A 19,963-nucleotide genomic window follows, 5' to 3' on the forward strand; every position below is an offset into this window, starting at 1 on the left:
GTATCCGAGAGCAACGATGGTTGTTACAAAAAGGAAGATTGGGCATCCCTTCCGGCAGATTCTCTTCGAGATCAGTGGGGGGGATTGATAGATCGTTGGAGTCCTCATCGGCCCAGAACTCCTTATTTTCTTCGTTGGTGTCGTCATTATCGGCATCATCCCCTGTGTGCAAAGGTTCCTTTGGGGTGTCAACGTGTGTCTTCGATCCTTTGCCTTTGCTGTTGCCCTTGCGCTTCTTGGCAGGAGGGGGATCGACTGTCTTTTCGTTCTCGGAGGGTGGGCCCGTTGCGATCAAAAGGCACTTGAAGTGTATGAAGGACAATATCATGTCGACACTTTTGATCGTCGGACGCTCAAAGGCGTCCCGGAACTCAGCGTACTCTGGATGGTCACTGAATCGTTTGTAAGAATAAGCGGAGATGAACTCGTCGGCTTGCTTGAGGTAGCTCTCGTAGGATTCCTTTGTTTTCTTGGAGAGATTCCCCTCAGTCGCAATCTTGAGGGACTTGTCGAGCTTTTCATAGTCTAGTTTGTCGATTATATCTAGCAAAGAAAGCTGAGAGTGGATGCTATCGGTATGGTTGGCGGTCATGCTGGGCGTCTACGTCTGTGAGGCGTGGAGCATTGGGCGACGTGTTTGGTGCGACGAGTTGTCATGGCGTGGGTGGCGTGGGAAGTCCCTGAACGGAGGAAGTAGGGGCACGTGACTCTGTTTAGTTGTGGCGGCTGCCTCTGAAGCTGGTACGACCACCGGTTATCTTGCTGCCTTGGACTGATGGTGGCATCTGAAGCTGTTTCCACAAGAGATACAGAGGCAGAGATGGGAGGGGAAATGAAGGCTTGCCTCTCGGAATCTCGAAAATATTCGAGTTCGATTATTCTCGAATTATTTGTCGGGGCGCATCTGTCCGGACCAGCCTGGATGTCACTCGGAGTTGTCGATGGCTCCTTGACCACCGTGGACATCAGCTTGGGGACTGAACAATACTGTATCAATCAGCGGGTACCTCCAGGATCCCAGAACTGAGTCGGCTGACGCGGTTGCAGAGTGATGTTGACAGTGGGCACTTCGAGGACATTTAATTAAGTGCAACTGCCCCTTCGACGTGAACATCTGCGTATACCGGTCGCGCCTCCACCATCAGAAGGCCCCCAGTCAGAATTTGTGAGCCCTGGCGTATCCTTCTATGTAGGAAAGTGCCATATCCCAGGCTAAACCACGTAAACACTGCAGACACAGCTGATGCTTAGTCCACTCCGCGCGATGTGGCCGCCACTGAGCCCATCTTGGTGAAACCTCCGCGAGATTGATCATCAACCTCTGTCCGATGCATGCAGATTCGCACTGAACAGTTGTAGATCCCTCCGTCTCTTATCGATCAGCCTCCATCGCATGAGAGCTCCACCGGTCGAGGTCAACTGAGGACTCGGCCGCCCCGAGACGTGTTGCGGGCCGAATTTTCGCCGGGGCGCCCGCTGCGCGGGGCGCAGCGGACTAGCGCCTGAGGGCGCAATTAGGGGCGCGCGATTTACAATTGTGTAATCCAGGTTGTAATTCGTTAATTCAAAACGTGCAAATCGCGTGCGCCCCACGTGCGCCCCACGCGCGTTTCGTCACCGTGCGTATCACCCAGACCCGGACGTAGGGAAATTAATCGGCCACCCTACTTAAAATGTAATTCGCAGCCTGTAATCAGACTCGGTGGCCTAGTGGCGCGTGCCTCATGATGTCGGCGGGTGGTGCCCCGGAGTGGATATTGACAGCCCGCGGCTCCGCCAGGAACCACTACAAGGTCCACCGTGACCGCGAATGTTGCCTCACCTCTTCCTTCCTCTCCTGCATGCGGCGGCAGTAACGACGCCTCGCTCGACCCGCATATCCTTCTCGCCACCCGTCGTCTTTCACGGTGTCTCCCATCGAGCTTCACGAACTCAACCGCGACAACCGCGACATGGAGCCCGGTCGCGGCAGCACCGAGCGTGACCCTTTACGCGACGATTCCGCCGCCATTTCTCGCGAGGCGGATGCCTACTCAATAGGTAGAGTGGTAGCCTCTTGCAGGTAGCTTACACCAGCGTACGATTCCCACACGCTTCAGAACACTGCCAAAGCCAGTCGACGACTGTTCTTCTCCTTCCTCATCTTCGGTCTCCTCAACAATGGTATGCTAGAACCTGGACCTCAGCTGACATCAGTCCTCTATGTTATCATCCTCTCCGCGGCTCTTGACTTGGTGCCTTCAACGGTACCCAAGGGGTTGGTTGCTTTCTTCAACATCTTTCCTGCTCTGCTGGTGAGCTGCCTCTTTTTCTGCGCCCAACTGACCCACAGGCGAAGGTGTGTTGGCCTATGATCTCCGTCGGTCAGATTCAGTACCGACGACGAATCTTCTCCTGCACGGCCATCAGCTGGTTTGGCATTCTGGTGAGCTCTCCTTCTGTATCTCAAGCTCACATCAGATTGTCGCCTTCTCCTCTGGCGTCAACCCCCGGCTATTCGGCATCTCGCTGGCCTCATTCTCGTCTGGTCTTGGCGAGTTGACATTCCTGCAGCTGACCACGACTTTGCCGACAAAGTCAGCGTCAAAGACTGCACTTGGAGCATGGTCGAGCGGAACTGGCGCTGCTGGAATTGCTGGCGCCGGCATCTGGTGGATTCTGCGTGGCCTCGGCGTCAAAGGAGGGCTCGGAATATCTTCGGTAAGCTTCGAATCGTGAGATGAAGTTGACAGTGCAGGTCCTTCCTCTGTTCTTCCCCGTCACGTATCTCTACCTTCTCCCAGCTTGGGAGAGCTTCCAATCAGTTGAATACTCCCGCCTCGGTGCGGATGACGCTGAAGCGACCGAGGTCATGTTCGATGAGGACGAGCCGGACATCAGGGACACCTCAACAAAGCCGCTGAACGACGTCTACCTGACGCCGGCGGAAAAGTGGGCGCTCTTCCGGCCGCTCGTGCTGCGGTACATGGCGCCACTTTTCTTCGTCTACGTCGAAGAATACCTGATCAACTCTGGTGTCGCGCCGACTCTTGTTTTCCCGATGCCGACGTCTGGGCTCTGGTCGCTGTTGTTCAAGAAGCCGCGCGACTACTACCCGTTCTGGAGCCTGACCTGTGGGTATCACAACGTTGCCCTGCTGACCTGCAAGACCAAACGTTCGTTTTCCTCTCGCGCTCATCGCTGTCGATGGGTCTTCCTCCGATTCCGAAGAGATACCTGCCGCTTCCGACCATCATCCAGTTCTTCGTCCTCGTGTTCCTGACGCTGCAGGCGCGGAGCTTCATCTTCTCTACGCCAGAGTACACGCCACCGCACCCGGAACCATCCTCTGGCGTCGATCGCGCCATCACCGCCGTCTTCCTCTTGACCTGTCTCGAGGGGCTCTGTGGTGGGTCCGCGTACGTCACCACGTTCTATCACGTCGGCCATGAGGGCGACGACGCCGAGGACCCCGAGAGCGGTCCCGAGGAGCAGAAGCGCAAGATGGAGAAGGAGTTTAGAATCGGCGCAACGGGCGCAGCCGATTCGACAGGTGAGTTAGACGAAGGCAAGAACAACTGACAACCAGGCATTCTCTTCGCGTCGCTCATCTCGATGCCTCTCGAAGTCGCTCTGTGCAACGCCCAGGTACGACAAGGTAGGGACACTTGCCGCACACTATAGCTATAACTGTATCACCAATGCATCTGCTACACACATACTACGCCGCGCCACTCTTGCCCAGCAGCGTCGGGACAGAGGAGGGCGGCACGAATCCGAGCTCGGTGCACACGGCCGTGATGTTCTCAGGCGGCGTGAGGTCGTACAGGAGGTTAAGCGGCGTAAGAAGATCGGGGAGGGGCTTGTGGAGCTCGAGCTTCTTCGCGTTCGGGATAGACAGGATGTCCTCGGGGTGTCCGAGCTCATTGGCGGCGAGGTCGTCGAGCGTGACGCGCTCCGAGAGCTTGAAGGTCTCAACGCACGCGACGACGGGCACGCGGTGCTCCTTGGCGAGCATGGCCACGACGGCGGTTCCGGCACGCGAGTGCAGGGCGCCGTCCGAGTGCAGTGCCGAGGCGCCCAGAAGAACGAGGTCCGCACGCGCGATCGCCGTCGACGCAAGCGGGAGAAGGGTATACGTGCACGGCACGCCGGCGGCGGTGAGGGACGCAAGGAGCGCGCGGCCTGATGGTCAGCTTTGAAAGCACGCATCAATCAGCTGGAAAGACTCACCCTCATGCAGAGGCCTCGAGTCGACGACGACGACATTGAAGCTCTCCCCCCTGGCCTGCATCTCGGCCCAGGCCTCGAGCAGCGCGCGCTCGACCACACTGCTGCGCGCAAACACGACAATGGTGTCCTCGTCGCGGACCTTCTCCTTTGCATTGTCGGCAATGACCTGGCCGGCCATATCGATCCGCTCCGAAATGTACCCGTCAATAGCCTTGACGAGGTACTCCTTCTGGGCGGCCTCGTTCTCGCGGTTCTCGGCGTCGGGATTCTCGCCGAGCTTGGTGATCTCGCTCTTGAACCAGCGGATCGCGTTGCCGACGCCGACTCCCTTCGGACGGCACGTCTCGAGGTACGCGATCATGGGCGAGATGTGCGTCGAGAGGTCTTTCCAGAACACGGCGGTTTCGGGACAGGCATAGTCGCGCACGACATCTTGGAACGCGGACAGAACACCGTATGTCCTCGCGCTGGCTCCGCGGAGCGTTCCCGACGCAATGAGGACGCCCAGGCGGACAATCGTGGGATGCAGCTTCCCGCTCTGGAAGGCTGCAGGCGTGCCCGGGTCATTCGGGGTCGGGAGGTGCGAGAAGAAGTTGGAGGCGGGGTTGCCGGGGGCGTTCGTGCTCGACGCAGCGGCGGCGGCAGCAGCAATCGCGCGGCGGTGTCTTGAAGGTCCCGACGCACCGGCGGGGGTAGCACCGGCAGCAGGCCGTCCGCTCTGCGCCGGGGCAGACGTCGTCGCGCCTCCAGCAGCGGCGGGGGTCTCGACCGTGCGCGGGTCCGCACCACCCCCACGCGCCGCGACGGCGGCAGCACGCTTCGCCTTCTTCGCCTCCTTGGCCGCGTTCGCCTGCGCCTTCTTCGCGGCAGCCTTTGCTGCTTTGTCCGCCTGCTGGTCCGCCTTCTGCGTCACCGCGGCCGCTGCGGCCGGCGCGGAAGCTGGTGTCGGAGGCGTCGACATTGTGTCTGTGCTCGAGCTGTGAAGGTCGTTCGGCGGTTTTTAAAGGGTCGTCGCTGTCGCGGTCGTGCGAATTAGAGACGACGAAAGGGGTGTAAGAGGAGCCGAAGAAGGAACGCCGAACGGATGAGCTGAGATGAGCACAATGAACTCATCGAGCACCATAGCGACCCAGCGTTCACAGTCGCTCGCCGAGTCACAATTTCGAGGCCACGTGAAAATATCATTTAGCCTCATCACACAGGCATCTAATCAACCATTAAGCTCCCCGGGCTAATCAGACTTCTGGGGCCCTATGCTGATCGAAGAAGAATACAGGTGCAACCGTTCATGTCTGCTCAATGCAATGGGGAGTACATGCTAATATGTAGATATTAATTTGCTAGTGGCTTACGCGCGCTTCTCGCTGGCGGCGGGGTCGTCGATGGGGGTCTCCTTGACAAAGTCCTTGATCTTGAGAGATCCAGAAGGCTCATGCGGGCGGTCAAAGACGATGTACTCGCGAACACGGCTCGTCTTGGGGGCACGCTTGGGAGCAGTGAACTCCTGCTCCGTGTCGTACTGGACAGTGATCTGGGTCGCCGTCATCTTGCCGTGCATGTCCATCGGTCCGGTGCGCACCGACACGATACGGGGCGGCGTGACATGGCGAATGAAGCGCCACTGGCCCTTCTTGCCGGAGAGCGCCTTGGCAACCGTCGTCGCGCGGTCAAGCGCGGGTCCCATCGACAGGTTCTTCAGCGCCGTAATGTCACCCCGCGCCTGCGCCTGGTTGTACTCCTTGTACACGTCCTCAAGCGGCTGTCGCATCGCAATCAGCAACCGCGTCGACGGGCGCGAAAACCACTCTCCGACCTTCTGGAGGAACGTCCGGTTCGACGTGTCAACAAGGTCAAGGTCGATGAGGAACTTGCTCGCCCTGCCCGTCAGCCTGTGCTGGAATCACAGATACTCACATCTGCGCCGTCTGCAAAGTGCGCTTCATGCGCTCCCACAAGTACTTCGGCTTGTACTTGAAGAGGTTCTCGAGCTTCCATGCCGGATCAACGATGGGCTCTGCACTGTTAGCCTCGGTCTGCTGATGGCCTTACCAAACACAATCGGGGCGTATGCGCCGGCGAAGTCGAACCCGGGAGGCAGGCGACGCATCATGCGCTGACGCTCCTTGATCTCCTTGTCGGCATCCTGAACAGTCGCGGTACGCTTTGGGGGAGCCGGGGAATTGGCAGAGTCGGAGGCGCAACGGATCCACTGGGTCCTGAGAGCCTTGGAGGGGGCACCGACGCGGGAGGCGGCGATGAGGCCGGGGCGAACGGACATGGTCGCTTTTGGGTTGTTGTGAGTGGTTTCGGCTTCAACTTGAAGTGAGCTGCTCCGTCTCCGCGATCTCTGCTGCAAGCTGGGGATCGTCCTGGCCTGACTTTTCGGAACGGCCGGAACCAAATGTGCCACGCGAGAGCACCTCCACTTTGGTTCGCCACTGGCCGTCTATGCTGGCTGCGACGACGCTGGGGTGCGGGCAATTCAGGCGCGCCGAGCGTCTTCATGGCGTCCGGGAGCCGGGTCGGACAGGCCTTTAGCGGCTCAGATGTAACCATCGTTTTGTCCTTCTGTGCTCTGCGTGCGCCCTTCTGTGCATGCATCTGCGGCACGCACAGCACTGCCTGCCATATCCCAGATCTCGTGTCACCCACCCATCGAAATTGCCAGCGCTGCAGATGCGGACCCTAAACTGCGGGGGGCTCAGATAGATTACATAAGCGATTATCTGTCGTCTACGGTGGACGGAGTGGTGTTTGCCGCCGCTCGAATCCTGAGCCGACAGACAGAACAGGGGGCGACGACGGACCGATCGAATGGTCGCGAGTCGGCCTGGTTTGTCAGCATCGACGATCTCCACACCCTGCATCTTGCGTTTGTACATATCCCCTATACCTGGCGCTCGCTCTCTCAACCACACACACTCTCTCATTCTAACTACCATCATCGCTGCGCAATACACATTCCTTCTGACGCCACTTGCTACCTTTTAAACGACCTCCTTTGAACCATTGCCCGACAAATCTCAAGTCTTCACCATTCGGCCTCGCCACCATGAGCTCTCCGAGTAACGAGGGCGGGCCGCCGCCTGACCCCCCACACCCTCCCGATGCTCCCCACGACACTCCAATTGCGCACGACGCTGCGCACGCAGAGGCTGGTCCATCGACACCTCAGCCACATGCGCCCCCCGCCCCCACAGTCGAGGATGAGCTGGAAGCCTCTAGACCTGATTCGGGAACAGCTGGATCCCAGCAGTCTAGCGAGAACACCAACACCCCGCCTAACCCCTCCCAGTCGCCACCGCAACACCAAGGACGTCGACCACTGTACTCCTTGACGCACTTCATCCCCATGGCCACCCGACCAGGTGAGGGTGGGCCGGGAAATGGCGAGCGCGTCGGATTGACGTGGACACTCGAGGTTTTCGCCAACGACGGTGAAGGCGATGACGATCTTCCTACAACAGATCAGAACGATCGCCCGCAACCGCCCGCAGGTGCCAACACAGATGGAACAGACGGCAGCGCGGCTGCCGCGGTGCTTGCGGCTGCGGAAGCTGAGGCCGCGGCTCGGGAAGCTGGAGGCGCTGCCGACCAGAACGCCACTGGGGCGCCTAACGCTCCTAACGCAGAAGGGAACGCAAACGGCAATGGGAATGGACCTGAGCGTGCTGAGCGTCGCAGCATGATCTTCGTCGTTGGTCCAGACGGTCTCATCCCGCGACCCGGCCAGGAGGACGCTGGACCCGCCCCGTTCGCCTTCCCCTTCCCGTTCCTGCCGTTCATGATGCAGCCGGCGGGACCGGATCCGGCAAAGGCTGCTGAGCTTCTGGCGTCCCTTCCGACGGTCAGGCGTGCTCTGCTCCGCCGAGTCGACAAGGTCGTCGCTGCCGAGGACGCTTCAAACGGCAAGGAGTACGACGAGCGTGGATGGCGCTGTGGCATTTGCCTGGAGGGCATCGAGGAGGAGCTTACTGACGGGCCGATTCCCGTTAAGGCTCTGCCCTGCAACCACCTGTTCCATGGCCCTTGTCTTGAACCGTGGTTCTCAAGTCACCACACCTGCCCCACGTGCCGACTCGATCTCGACCCGTTGCGAACGCTCAACGATCCTCGTGAGACTCGACGAAACCCGTTGCGCCCTGCTCCGACCGGATCTGGCCGCGGGACGCCTGCAGGTGGACACCCTTATGCTCGGGGCCGTGACCGCGACCGCTCGGGTCTGAGATCTGGCCAGCAGACTCCTGCCGAGCCCGTCGAAGGTCAGGAGCCTCAGACGCCGCAAGGGGGGCAGGACGAGCCACCGACCCCTCCTGGTCTCATGGAGCTTGCGCGCATCACCGCCCAGAACTTGGCGCGCGGATTGTTTGGCGGTTTGACTACCGGATCGCCGCTGCCCATGGATCGCGATCAGCCACAGGAGCGCGAGCGCACCCCAATGGGTCCAGAACGTCCCCCTGGCATGCAGCCGGCGCAGCCCGCAGCCGCCGGACCTGCACCCGGTGGCGACACGCCAGCGCACACCTCTGGCAGTGCATCGGCCACTGGCTCACCCAACCCAGGAGGCCGCCCCACGCCCGAACGCCGTTCTCACATCAGCGTCATCCATCTTGGCCCTCCCCCGTTCGGCCATCGCCCGTTCGCTGCGCCCCCGAACCCCTTCCAGCACCTCTTCGGACGGCCGCCTGGTTCAGGTGCCGATGAGCAGCCCCGCCCAGCTGGCGAGGCTGATGAGCAGCCCAACCTGCCTGAGCAGTCGAATGAGGCCACCGAGCCCGCAACGGCAGCTACATCGACATCCAATGAGCAAGCTGAACCCTCTGCTGAGTCTAGCACAAGTGGCGAGGGTGCCTCCAGCGAGCCCTCTGCTCGAGTCCCCACGCCGCAGGCAGAGCCAACGGACCCCCCTGCTGCCGAACCCAACCGCGAGGGAGCGAACGCTACGCCTGCCCCTGCAAATGACGGCGAAGCTCAGCCCCGGCCATTCCGTGGCTTCCCCCTTGAGCTGCTGTTCCTGCAAATGGGTGCCCCAGAGCCCCCCGCTCCGCCTCCGGCGGAGGAGCGCCCCGCGTCAACTTTCGTTCCGCAGTCTCTCGAGTCCTGGACGGAGCAGCGCGAGAAGACGCTCGGGTGGCGCTGCGATGCAGTCGAGTGCCTTGTTGCGCCGCCTGTCCCTGACGGTGACGGAGAGGACATGGATGTCGACGAAGCGCCTGCCGAGGTCGAGGAGGAGGACGTGCTTCCCGCGGCAGACAAGGAGATGCTGTCGATCTACTCGGCGCAGCAGCCTCTGTTCCCGCCCAGCCGCGAAGGGGAGGAAGCGCACGCGAACGCCGAGTTTGTCCTCCTCACCTGCCCGCACAGGTGGCACCGCACCTGTCTCGAGGTCGCGGAGCGCAGCGCTGGACACTCTGGCCTGCCTGACGGCGACGGCAGGCAGTGGGTCCGCTGCATGACGTGTCGCAAGGAGGGGTGGGTCGTGCCCCGTACTCCGACGCCGCCTCAGCCCGAGGCGCCTGTCACCGCCGATGTCTAGGCGGGATAGAGCCATCACAATAGACATACACCCCGATACCCTGCCCGCCAGTCGATACCCTCATCGTGGCGGCACATGCCCATTGTATACATTAGTATTGATTCCTTGTACCATGGATTAGTAGGCATTCATGTCAGTACTCGCGCATGCACACATCTGCACATCATCACCTTGTCGCGTTGGGTGTCAAGCTTCATATCTGTCTGCTGATGCTACCTCGTTGCCTCATCGGGCCTCATGGGGAAATGCTGCCTTGACGAATCCGGGTTCTTTGCTAGTTTGATGGTCGGAAAGAAGGAAGAAGACGACGCTTACTTGTCCTTCTTGAGGGGGTTGCTCTGGGGGAGACCGAGCTCGGCGTCCTGGTACGACTGGACCTGGGCGTCGGCCTCGGCGGCGGCCTTCTTGGCAGCGTCCTCGATCTTGTTGGCGATGTTCTGGGCGGTGTCGTTGGCCTTGTTCTCAGAGGCACCCTCGCCGAACGACCTCTCGTACTCCTCGACATCGGCGGCGGCGGCGAAGGCGGCCTCCTTGGAGTCCTGGGCGTTAGCTTGGGCTCATTCAGGCCTCTTGGGGCTACCACAGACGGGCATCATCCGGAAAGCCTCTTACGGCGAGCGGTCGAGAAAGCTCATCCGGCGATTCATCTTCGTGACCAAGCCCTAGCCATTCCTATTCTCATATCACAGATCACATCTTGCTGGTCATCAGGGCACGAACCGATCGCCACAGCTCAGATGGTCGCTGATCAAGAGACGGACCGGCGAGGAGCCGGATGACGGCCAGGTGGAGCCCGTTGTCAACTCACCTTGCTGCCCTTGAGCGACATGGGCGAGACGGAGAAGGCGCGGACAGAGCGCGAGACGGGGACGACGGAGCGGCGGAGGGCGAACATTGTTGTAACTTTTTGTCCAGAGATACAAGTGTGGGGGAGAAAGCAACACCTCGGTCTCCGGCAAAGCCTTAAGTACTTCTGGGGGGTTGCTTGGGTCGTCCCCCCCTTCTTTTGCTCGCTTTGCTTCGTCATGAGGTGGACCAATGACGCTGGGTCTCGTTCCTCCGTTCCTCTTCGGCTGATTGCAGGAGGGTGTCGGAACGCCCGCACTCCGCCGCTAGACACACGCACAGCACACAGGAGTGTGGGCCCACAGGAGGGGAGGGGGGACTCCCGATCAGCAGCGATGGGCGAATGAGCGCGCACCTGAGGCCCTCATGAATGCACGCTGCGACATGACGTCTAGGACCCAGACTGGCCCGAGACGAATAGGGAGAGCAAGGGGAGGGAGTCGAAGCGCAACGAAGCCCGTCGTCAAGTGTGGGAACCGATTCAAAGAGGTCCTCGGTCTTCCTGCCCAAGCTGGTGCTGCTGCTCACCACTGGCGCCATTGTCAGTGACGTCAAGAACTGCCATCTGCCACAGTGGGTCGTGTCTCACTTCCTTCATTGTACATCGACTCCCTCTCCTCCCGTGTCTCTCTTCTGCATGCCTGCACTTGCTCATCGGTGCGCTTTTGAGCGAGCGAGCTGCATGCATGCAATGCATTTGTGCACGAGGAAGAAAGGACGACAGGGGAGAAAGCGAAAAGTAAAGAGGGAGGGGCCGAAATTAGCGACGGATTCGGTCATGACCTCGGTCATCTAACGTGATCGGCACGCTGCGCGCTTGCTTCAGGCGAGAGACCGAGGCCCAGTCCACACAGCAGCGGATACGTACGCTGCGTACCTCACCACCATCGCTAAGAGGGTAACCCTTAACCCAAGCATGTTGTCTGCCTCACAACCTCGGTCAGTGTTCCTGGTCCCTCAAGGCGCGTGCTGCTCAACAACACCCTCGACGCGAGGTCTATATAAGAGTTGGCTGTTTCGATGCGCGAAAACGATCGGCGGATCGGATCGACTATCACCACTTGTCTTCGCAACATGAGCTCAATGGGCGAAGTTTAACAAAGTCACGTTTTGCCACTCTAGCGAACGTTCCTCGACGCCAGGCGAAGGAGGATCACTCAATGATCAGCGGTATCAGCCCCCTGTCATTGGGCGTTGACCTGGAACCTTCCCTGGCTTCCGCGGCGCACCGGGCAGTGTCGGAGCACGGCCCGAAGGAAGAACCACATGCGTCGTCAGTGCGATAGGCGCAGACAGATGCCTGCTGAAGGTGTGCGTCAGCGTTGACGCACCGACCAGCGCGCCTATGCGTTCGGCATCGCGGGGGTCTGAGCGCGCGAGATCTGGGCTCACCGTGGGAGACCCGAAGTCCCGGATTCTGGCGGAGCGATACGAGTCGAGCTCCGCTGATGTTTGTCACGTGGGCCGTAAGCTCTGAAACGGCGGCCAAGCGGCCATCAGCGGATGGCCGTTACATCATGACTGGCTAGGTTACTTCTAGGGAATTGGGGGAACGCGCAGCCGACGCGGATCCGTGTTCAATGAACGTTCTGCGGGGTTACTCGATGCCGAACGCTGCTGTCAGCACGGCATCCGATCGGTGGCGAGAGCGATGCAGTGGTTACCGATGCTGCTGTGCATAATGAAATGATCGACGTTGGAAGATCATGATATCGTGGATGATAAAGGCGGGGCGGTGCTGTACCTGATAGCATTGTTGGTGACTCGATGAGGCAGTGTTCCATGTTCCTTGCGTACCTAGCTACCTGCGGCTTGCGGCGTTGTAACATCGAATGACACGCGTCGCGAGCGATGTCAGCTTGCGCTAACGCGAGCAAGCCAAGCCTTGCAAGCCAAGCCATTCCCTAGACCGCCACCGTGCGCCAGCCAGCACCGCGCGTACTCTACTTGCACAGCCCATCTGTAATCTGAAGCCGGTGCCCGCTTCTTACATTAGCCCGTGCGTGACCTGATCTTCCCATCTCTTTCATCGCATCCATTGTTCAATCTTCGCCGCCCCTCTTCACCCATGTACGGCAACAACTACCAGCAGCCCTACGGCGCGCCCCCGCCCGGTCAGCAGCCCTACGGTGCTCCTCCCCCTGCCGGCGGTTTCGACCCCAACCAGCAGCAGGGCGGCTACGGTGCGCTCCCGCCCAACCAGTACGGACAGCCGAACCAGGGCTGGCAGCAGAGCCAGTACGCTGGTCCCGGTCAGTATGCTCCGCAGAACCAGGGTTACGGACAGCCCCCTCCCCAGCAGCAGTACGGCCAGCCTCCTCCGAACCAGTACGGCCAGCCTCCGGCTGGTCAGTACGGCGCCCCTCCCCCTCAGCAGCAGTACGGTGCTCCCCCTGCCGGACAGTACGGCGCTCCCCCTCAGCAGGGAGGCTACGGCGCCCCGCCGCCTAACCCCTACGGCGCTCCTCCCCAGCAGCAGTACGGCGCACCCCCTCAGCAGCAGTATGGCGCTCCTCCGCCCAATCCGTACGGTCAGCCGGCGTTCCAGAGCTCGCCCGGCGGTCCCCGTTTCCTCGGCGTGCCCGTCCCCGCCCCTCCTCCCGCGCCGCCCACGACGAACCTTCCTGGCTACAACCCGACGTTTGACGCGGACCGCATCCGCAAGGCGTGCAAGGTGAGCATTTTACCGATGGCTTCGACCCGAAGGATGAGCTGCGGAGAGCTGTCAGCTGACCCACCAGGGCTTCGGAACCGACGAGAAGACCATCATTGACGTGCTCACGCCGCTGGACGCCTTCCAGATGGACGTGCTGTCGCGCACGTACGAGCAGACTGTCGGCCGCTCCCTGCAGAAGGAGCTGGACAAGGAGCTGTCCTCGTGGCTCGGCTACGTGCTTGAGCTTCTGTCTATGGGCCCGCTGCAGGGCGACATCTGGCTTCTGAACCGCGCCTGCAAGGGTGCGGGTACGCACGAAGATCTGCTTACGGAGCTGCTCATCGGGCGCACGAACGAGGAGATTTTCCTGCTCAAGGAGGGCTTCCGCCGCACGTACAACAAGGACCTCGTCGCTACGGTGCGCGGCGAGCTCAGCATGAAGACGGAGCGCATGTTCAACATGGCCCTGACAGGGACGCGTGACGAGAACCCAAACGTCAACCACCAGCAGGTGCAGCAGGACGTCGAGGCGCTCTACCGCGCCGGCCCCGGCAAGGCGGGCACGGACGAGATCGGGATCTGCGGCATCCTGCTGCAGCGCAGCGACCAGCACCTGGCCGCGATCGCGCAAGCGTTCCCGCAGCGCCACCGCGTGACGCTGTCCAAGATGATCGCCTCCGAGTTCTCGGGCCACATGAAGGACGCCCTCCTCCAGGTCGCGCGGGGCGCAGAGCACGACGGCGCAGGCGTCTACCGCGACACCGAGCTCATCGAGGAGAGCATGGCAGGCATGGGCACTAAGGATGAACGGCTCTGCTACCGCCTCGTCCGCGCGCACTGGAACCGCCCCCGCTTCGCAGCCATCAAGAACCAGTACCAGGGCCTGTACCGCAAGACGCTCACGAGCCGCGTTCAGGGCGAGACGAGCGGCAAGTACGAGCGTGCCCTGGTGTCTATCATTGAGCAGAACTAGTCCCCCCGGTCCTGAAGTCCTCTGTTATGTCTGTCCGAAGTAATCGTGTGCCACCCTATTCTCTATCCGTCTGACTCCCCCTTTCTTCTCTAGTTGTAGTGGTTTTGGGCTCGGAACGATCAGAAGAAGTGAATGCATGTCTGTTATACAATGATACCTGTCGGTTAGCTACTGAGTGACGAAACGGGCAGTGCAGCTGGGGGAATACTCACACTTAGCCAGGCGGCCACGGCTAGTCACTTAGATGGCGGGGAGGATCGCGGCGCTCATGTCCGAGCGGACGAAGAGGATGCCGAGGCCGAAGAGGGCGACGGCGCGGGCGATGCTGGTTGTTAGCTTACTCGATGAAAGGCGTTGGAAGCTGGGATGGAAGTGCGCCTCCTCTGTCGGTCTCGCTGATCTCGCTGAACAGAGCATACGCAGCTCGAATCGCAGATACAGCGCAGTAACGGTCCAGGAAACATGATGCTCAGAATGTTCGGTCACAAAGAGCGATGATCAGAGAAGACATCGCCTGATGAGCGCTTCTCCGACAATCTTTCCAACGTTCCGACCGAGTTTGTTCGCGATCCGCATCCTGCCTTCCTTCTCAAGACCGTCACCCCGCATCTCGGTGTAATCTTCCGCTAATCATCGCCATCGTTCCGCGCCCTTCCGCCTTCTGTTTTCACGTCGTTGTCGATCGATTCGGAGCAAAAGAAAACTCACCCAATGTTGCCCTCACGGTACTCGGGGTTCATGACCTGCTGGTTCCAGAACCACGAGACAAAGCCCTGGGGCTCGGCCTCCTTGCCGCTCGGGCCAAGGTAGAGGGGCTGCGCGTTTCCAGAGGGGGCGGGGGCGGACATTATTGTTTGTTTTTAGGGTGGTTTATGCTACAGTCGACCTTCTAGGCGGCGGGTTGAAAGCTCGTCGTCGGGCGGCGAGGAGTGGAAATCCGAGAAGGGCGCGACCGTGGGAAGGCAAGCTGAGGAGGGAGACGGGGTTAGGCGGAAGCTTTTGTGGCAGCCGCACAGTGACGATGATGCAAGTGCCGCCGCTCAGCGCTCAGGCTGGTGGAGGTCGTCCGTTGACTCTGGGACGAGGGAAGGAATTGCTGATAGGATTGCAATAACAGCGATCAACTGCATTCAAGGTGAGCTGTCAGATTCCGTTTGAGCTGACCCCCAGACATCATGCCGTGCCACGACGAGTGCCATGAGGACCACGACCACGACATCCCGCTCGAGAGTGGGCCGCAGGATAGCCTGTACAAGGTTGTCGACACGGAGCACGTGCGGGCGCTGAATGCTGATGGCGGACCAGAGAAGGGAAAGGTTGTTATCAAGTGAGTTCTGAACCCTTTCTGGCTTCTGGCCTTTCCGGTATACCAGAACGCACAACGCATAGCTAGAAGCCGAAGTGCAAGCTGACAACAGGGACTGGGCAAACCGAGACGACGAGACGATTGTACGCTGTTTTTCCCCTCCTGGCAGCTAACAGACAGTGGCTCGAGTCCGAGCTCGATGACTCACTAATTCTCCACAGTAAGCTCTCCGAACCCAGCACTAGCTGACACCAGTCCCGTTCACCGCATCCGTCTCCCTCCGCTCGATCACGCTGAAGGCGTTCGGCGACTTCAGGCCGAATGAGATGCGCGTGGTACGTCCCAGCTGAAGCACTGCATGTAGCTGACACCAGTTTGCGAACGGCGCCGGACTGGACTTCTCAGACGCCGAGGACCGGGAGCCGACGCAAACCTTCGAGGTGGTGGACACGCGAGAGCCGGCCGAGTACCAGGTCAAGTGAGTCGTCTCTCCTCCTTTTGCCCGAGCTACGCTGGGGGCTGAGTAGAGCTGACAACCAGGGCTGCCAAGTTCGCCAGCGTAACCAGCCTCGCGCTCTTCTTCCCGCACAACATCTCCGAGGGCGACGACGACGAGACGACGAGAGTATACTATGTCGGTCTGAGGGGGAGCTGGCGGCCGTTACCGAATGCGCTCGGCCAGATTGTGTATGAGGCGGCGCCGAGACCGACAGACCACAAGGTCAAGGGAGACGCTATGGCAGCCGCGCCGAGGCAGGGGTTCTAGATATACGATGCACGCAGCTATCTCGTCGCGAAACTCAGCTATTAGCCAGTCACAGATCGCCGATCCGCCGGTAGAGCGTCCAATATCAACTGACCGTCGTTCCGATACGTCTGCAACGTGTGCCGGTGATATTCCTGATAGGATTCGGGCTGTCCTACGTGCGCTATCAGCTACGTCGGGGTCTTGCCTGTGCATGTGTGAGCTTGTGTGCCCACCAGAGGGTTCATGGACGTATCCCAGGGCAGACAGGGCATCGACCCCACGTGCGCGCTTATCTCGGACGAAGCCGATGTTTGCCACCGCGTCATGCCCCGCATGCCTCGCGTCCCTCGCGTCGTATCTGCGTCCGTCCCCTTGTGTTGATAGAGTGACACAGCCAGCCAGCCAGCCAGCCGCCAGTGAGGAAGCGTGCGTCAGCTGATAGCTGCAATCATGCGGCGCCGGGTTGCCGCTTGGGGACGGGTTGTCGTTGGGGGGCGCCCCTCTCTGCTTCATATGTCCTCGTCGTCGTCTTCATCATTCTCTCCCTCCTCTCACCTTACTCTTCGCATCTGACTACCTGCCTCCGTCCCACTGACTGCCCATCCACCCCGCAACAATGGCAGTCCACGTCTCCTCCCATCCCATTGTCGCCGTCAAACTGACGCAGCTCCGCCTGCACGACCTCTCCCCAAAGGACTTTCGCAGCGAGGTGTCTTCCCTCTCGTGAGCTGTCCAGTGCAGGTTATGAGCTGACCCCAGCTCGCTGCTGATGTACGAGGCCTCGGCATCCGTCCCTCTGACCGATGTCCCGAATGTGAGTGTTTCGCTTGCTCACCGTGCAACGACGGCGGGGGTGACCTTCCTCGCCGCCGACGATGCTCATTCCTGGTGGCTCCATTTGCTGGAAAAGATGTGAGAGCTAAGCTGACCCACAGCTGCACTCGCCCATCACCGAATTCACGGGCAAGACGGTCGGCACCCGCGTGGGCATTTCGCCCATCCTCCGCGCCGGCATCGGCATGACTGACGGTAAGCTGTTGGGGGGTGACTGAAGCTAACGTGCAGCCGCCCTCGACTACTTCCCGGATGCGACTGTGTTGCACCTCGGCCTGTTCCGCGAAAAGACGACACTGCAAGCCGTCGAGTGAGCTCCTCGTTGCTCAGCAAAGCTGACGATCAGATACTACTCGAAGCTGCCGACGAAACGCACCGCCGACCTCGTGTACCTCCTTGACCGTGAGCTAAAAGCCCTTTGACGATGAGCTAACGTGCAGCCCTCATTGCAACTGGTGGCACGGCCATTGCCGCCCTCGGCATGCTGACTGAGTGGGGGCTGAAGCCGGAGCAGATCAAGATCGTCGCGATCCTGGGAAGCAAGAAGGGTATTGAGAATGTGCAGGAGGAGTATCCCGGCGTGGAGGTGAGCTAACGCGAACCGGCGCGAAGCTGACAGCAGATCTTCATCGGTGGAATTGACGACGAGCTTACGGAGAAGGGATACATCTCGCCTGGCCTCGGTGACGCCGGCGACCGCATGTTCAGCACCTAAGCGTGCGCGTAGAGCACGACACGTAGACCAATTGTAGAAGACGTAGAACGAAGCATCGCGATCAAGAAGACATACCGAAGTGATACTATGCATTAGTTGTGGTTTAGCTATTCTATCGGATACATGCAGAGCAAGGGAACAAGAAACTCAGAATCGCTTGCGCATCGTGCTCTCACTGTCAGAGCCCGATGTCGATGCCTCCTGGATGCTGTCGAGCGCGGTGCGGATCTTGGGGAAATCAGCCTGGCCAAGCGAGTGGCTCCTGCGCCCGCGGGTGAGCCAGTTCTCCCACCCGCGCGTGTTGCCAGTACCGACGAACATGACGACACGATCTCTCGAGTCGCCGAGGAGACCGTCGCCGTGTCCTCCGTTCGCGTCCCAGTGCAGGCCCTTCTTGACCCCGTTGCGCTCGAGATACCGCCTTGTGCGCGCGGCATCAATGATGATGTCCTTGCCGCCAATGAAGAAGGCGGTCTTGCTTGCGTCGTTTGCGTTGGGGATATCGTCAAAGAAGAGCGTGTTGTCGCACCAGTTGAAGTGTCGCTGGATGTAGTTTGCGATGCCCGGCTCGCTGGCCACAAAGTAGTAGAGCAGCACCTCGAGCGCGGTCCGTGGCTTGCGGTACACGAAGGAGAAGCACACGTCGCCCTCCCACAGGGAGAAGACGACGGGGTCGACGAAACACGACCGCCGCACCAGCCACGGAGCGTCCTTTAGGACCCAGCCGTGGTGCACACTGCCGTTCGAGTGGGAGAGCATGGACACGCCCCCGCGCTGCCCCTCGGGCTTGGAGGGGTCGTAGAACCCCCACCTTTCGCACGCCTTCACGAGCGTGCTGACGAGCTGGGGGCGGTTCCACGGCTTGAGGAATCGGGGGTCGAAAATTGCCTGTGCCGTGTGGTGTGCCAGAGGCATCAGGATCGGGTGCGTCGGCAGCGAGTGCACGAGGTGCTTCACGAGCAGGTGGTTCTGGAGTAGTCCGAAGCCGAGGCCGTGCAGGTACACGATGGGCATGGCGTTGGGCTCGGTGCGCCCGCGTTCCGGCGTCCAACCCTCGGGGATACGGACGACAAAGTCGATGCCGTCCTCCTGGTAGATCGTCGCGCCCTTGTGCGGATACCAGATACGGAGGAGGAACCAGTTGACGACGTTGGCGATCGCGTAAATGAGGAACGGGCGGGAGACGACATTGACGGGGTCCAGCGTCAGGCGCATGATCTGGCACCCGCACCGGCCGGGCGGGAACTTGCCCCCCGTCCTGGCCTCAAGCATGTCGGCCGTGCGCTCGAGGAAGCGATACTTCTTCGCGTCCTTCTGCACGTCCTCGAGCGGCATCGCGAAGCAGCTCCACGCAAGCCAGGTGCGCACGTCGTCGCGCCCGATCGTCTCCCACGGCACGTGGTGAAACCATGTCCGGAGCTGCTCGCGGAACTCGACGGCCTTTGGGTCGTCCCACTCCAGCTCGATCGGCTTGCCCTCCGGTGTGAACAGGGGGTCGTCATCCTCTTCGTCCGAGAGATACTCGCTGTGGGCTTTGTCCGCCTTGTCCATCTCGGCCTCCAGGTCGGCCATTGCCTGCTGCTGGCCCTCCTTCAGCGTCGCAAGAGTCGGCACGTGCAGGTCCGAATTGAGCTTGCCGCGCTTGCGCAGGGGATGTTTCGGCCGCGTCGGCGAAGACAGGATCCAGTCCGAATCCGTCTCGGGTCTGCGAGGAGCGTACGCCGCGCCGGCGCGCAGGAGGCGGATGAAGATGTTCGACAGGTCGTCGTGCTTCATCTCCGATGGCGGGGCGACGGGCTGCACCTTGTGCGCGAGCCACTGATAGTACCATGAGAAGACGACCTCGATTGCCGACCAGATCGCGAGCAGGTACATCGCCAGCGTCTTCAGCGTCGACGGACGCAGGTGTCGTCCTTTGTACACGTACCACGCAAGGTAGACACTGTTGTCAGCTCAAGTAGACTTTGTGAGCCGTAGGTAGCATGGGCGAGGGAGGACCGAAGTGTGCACGGTCATCGCGCACATCCTTATCAGGGTTGATAAGCGAGCCCATAGTGCGCACAATCGCACTGTTACGGCACGTCCTCTACGCCCAGCCGAGGTTCCAAGGTGACATGGAAGACTCACTAGGACGCCG

The 19,963-nt window shown here is 60.5% G+C and overlaps 10 protein-coding genes across 10 annotated transcripts; 5 read left to right on the forward strand and 5 right to left on the reverse strand.

Moving 5' to 3' along the window:
* Positions 1-1,952: 1,952 nt before the first annotated feature.
* Positions 1,953-3,561, forward strand: A1Q1_06802 (basic amino acid transporter; the record flags this gene model as incomplete). The annotated part of the gene is made up of 5 exons (XM_014327051.1): positions 1,953-2,040; positions 2,113-2,294; positions 2,461-2,700; positions 2,738-3,014; positions 3,077-3,561. The coding sequence occupies 5 exons, from the start codon at positions 1,953-1,955 to the stop codon at positions 3,559-3,561; spliced, it is 1,272 nt and encodes a 423-aa protein (XP_014182526.1).
* A 139-nt stretch (positions 3,562-3,700) lies between these two features.
* Positions 3,701-5,173, reverse strand: A1Q1_06803 (uncharacterized protein; the record flags this gene model as incomplete). Its single annotated transcript, XM_014327052.1, has 2 exons — positions 3,701-4,164; positions 4,213-5,173. The coding sequence occupies 2 exons, from the start codon at positions 5,171-5,173 to the stop codon at positions 3,701-3,703; spliced, it is 1,425 nt and encodes a 474-aa protein (XP_014182527.1).
* Positions 5,174-5,560: 387 nt separating this feature from the next.
* A1Q1_06804 (uncharacterized protein) lies at positions 5,561-6,490 on the reverse strand (the record flags this gene model as incomplete). The annotated part of the gene is made up of 3 exons (XM_014327053.1): positions 5,561-5,971; positions 6,127-6,200; positions 6,262-6,490. 3 exons carry the CDS (start codon positions 6,488-6,490, stop codon positions 5,561-5,563), a joined length of 714 nt encoding a protein of 237 aa, XP_014182528.1.
* Positions 6,491-7,264: 774 nt separating this feature from the next.
* Positions 7,265-9,748, forward strand: A1Q1_06805 (uncharacterized protein; the record flags this gene model as incomplete). Its single annotated transcript, XM_014327054.1, has 1 exon — positions 7,265-9,748. The coding sequence occupies one exon, from the start codon at positions 7,265-7,267 to the stop codon at positions 9,746-9,748; it is 2,484 nt and encodes an 827-aa protein (XP_014182529.1).
* Positions 9,749-10,059: 311 nt separating this feature from the next.
* On the reverse strand, positions 10,060-10,643 carry A1Q1_06806 (uncharacterized protein; the record flags this gene model as incomplete). The annotated part of the gene is made up of 3 exons (XM_014327055.1): positions 10,060-10,287; positions 10,361-10,420; positions 10,557-10,643. The coding sequence occupies 3 exons, from the start codon at positions 10,641-10,643 to the stop codon at positions 10,060-10,062; spliced, it is 375 nt and encodes a 124-aa protein (XP_014182530.1).
* A 2,019-nt stretch (positions 10,644-12,662) lies between these two features.
* On the forward strand, positions 12,663-14,223 carry A1Q1_06807 (uncharacterized protein; the record flags this gene model as incomplete). Its single annotated transcript, XM_014327056.1, has 2 exons — positions 12,663-13,268; positions 13,336-14,223. The coding sequence occupies 2 exons, from the start codon at positions 12,663-12,665 to the stop codon at positions 14,221-14,223; spliced, it is 1,494 nt and encodes a 497-aa protein (XP_014182531.1).
* Positions 14,224-14,853: 630 nt separating this feature from the next.
* On the reverse strand, positions 14,854-15,071 carry A1Q1_06808 (uncharacterized protein; the record flags this gene model as incomplete). The annotated part of the gene is made up of 2 exons (XM_014327057.1): positions 14,854-14,884; positions 14,932-15,071. 2 exons carry the CDS (start codon positions 15,069-15,071, stop codon positions 14,854-14,856), a joined length of 171 nt encoding a protein of 56 aa, XP_014182532.1.
* Positions 15,072-15,398: 327 nt separating this feature from the next.
* A1Q1_06809 (uncharacterized protein) lies at positions 15,399-16,295 on the forward strand (the record flags this gene model as incomplete). Its single annotated transcript, XM_014327058.1, has 4 exons — positions 15,399-15,550; positions 15,642-15,672; positions 15,904-16,007; positions 16,070-16,295. The coding sequence occupies 4 exons, from the start codon at positions 15,399-15,401 to the stop codon at positions 16,293-16,295; spliced, it is 513 nt and encodes a 170-aa protein (XP_014182533.1).
* A 751-nt stretch (positions 16,296-17,046) lies between these two features.
* A1Q1_06810 (uncharacterized protein) lies at positions 17,047-17,706 on the forward strand (the record flags this gene model as incomplete). Its single annotated transcript, XM_014327059.1, has 3 exons — positions 17,047-17,091; positions 17,213-17,306; positions 17,552-17,706. The coding sequence occupies 3 exons, from the start codon at positions 17,047-17,049 to the stop codon at positions 17,704-17,706; spliced, it is 294 nt and encodes a 97-aa protein (XP_014182534.1).
* Positions 17,707-17,973: 267 nt separating this feature from the next.
* A1Q1_06811 (uncharacterized protein) lies at positions 17,974-19,701 on the reverse strand (the record flags this gene model as incomplete). The annotated part of the gene is made up of 1 exon (XM_014327060.1): positions 17,974-19,701. The coding sequence occupies one exon, from the start codon at positions 19,699-19,701 to the stop codon at positions 17,974-17,976; it is 1,728 nt and encodes a 575-aa protein (XP_014182535.1).
* Positions 19,702-19,963: the final 262 nt, after the last annotated feature.

This window comes from Trichosporon asahii (assembly GCF_000293215.1).
Source record: "Trichosporon asahii var. asahii CBS 2479 unplaced genomic scaffold scaffold00009, whole genome shotgun sequence".
Classification (NCBI taxonomy): domain Eukaryota; kingdom Fungi; phylum Basidiomycota; class Tremellomycetes; order Trichosporonales; family Trichosporonaceae; genus Trichosporon; species Trichosporon asahii.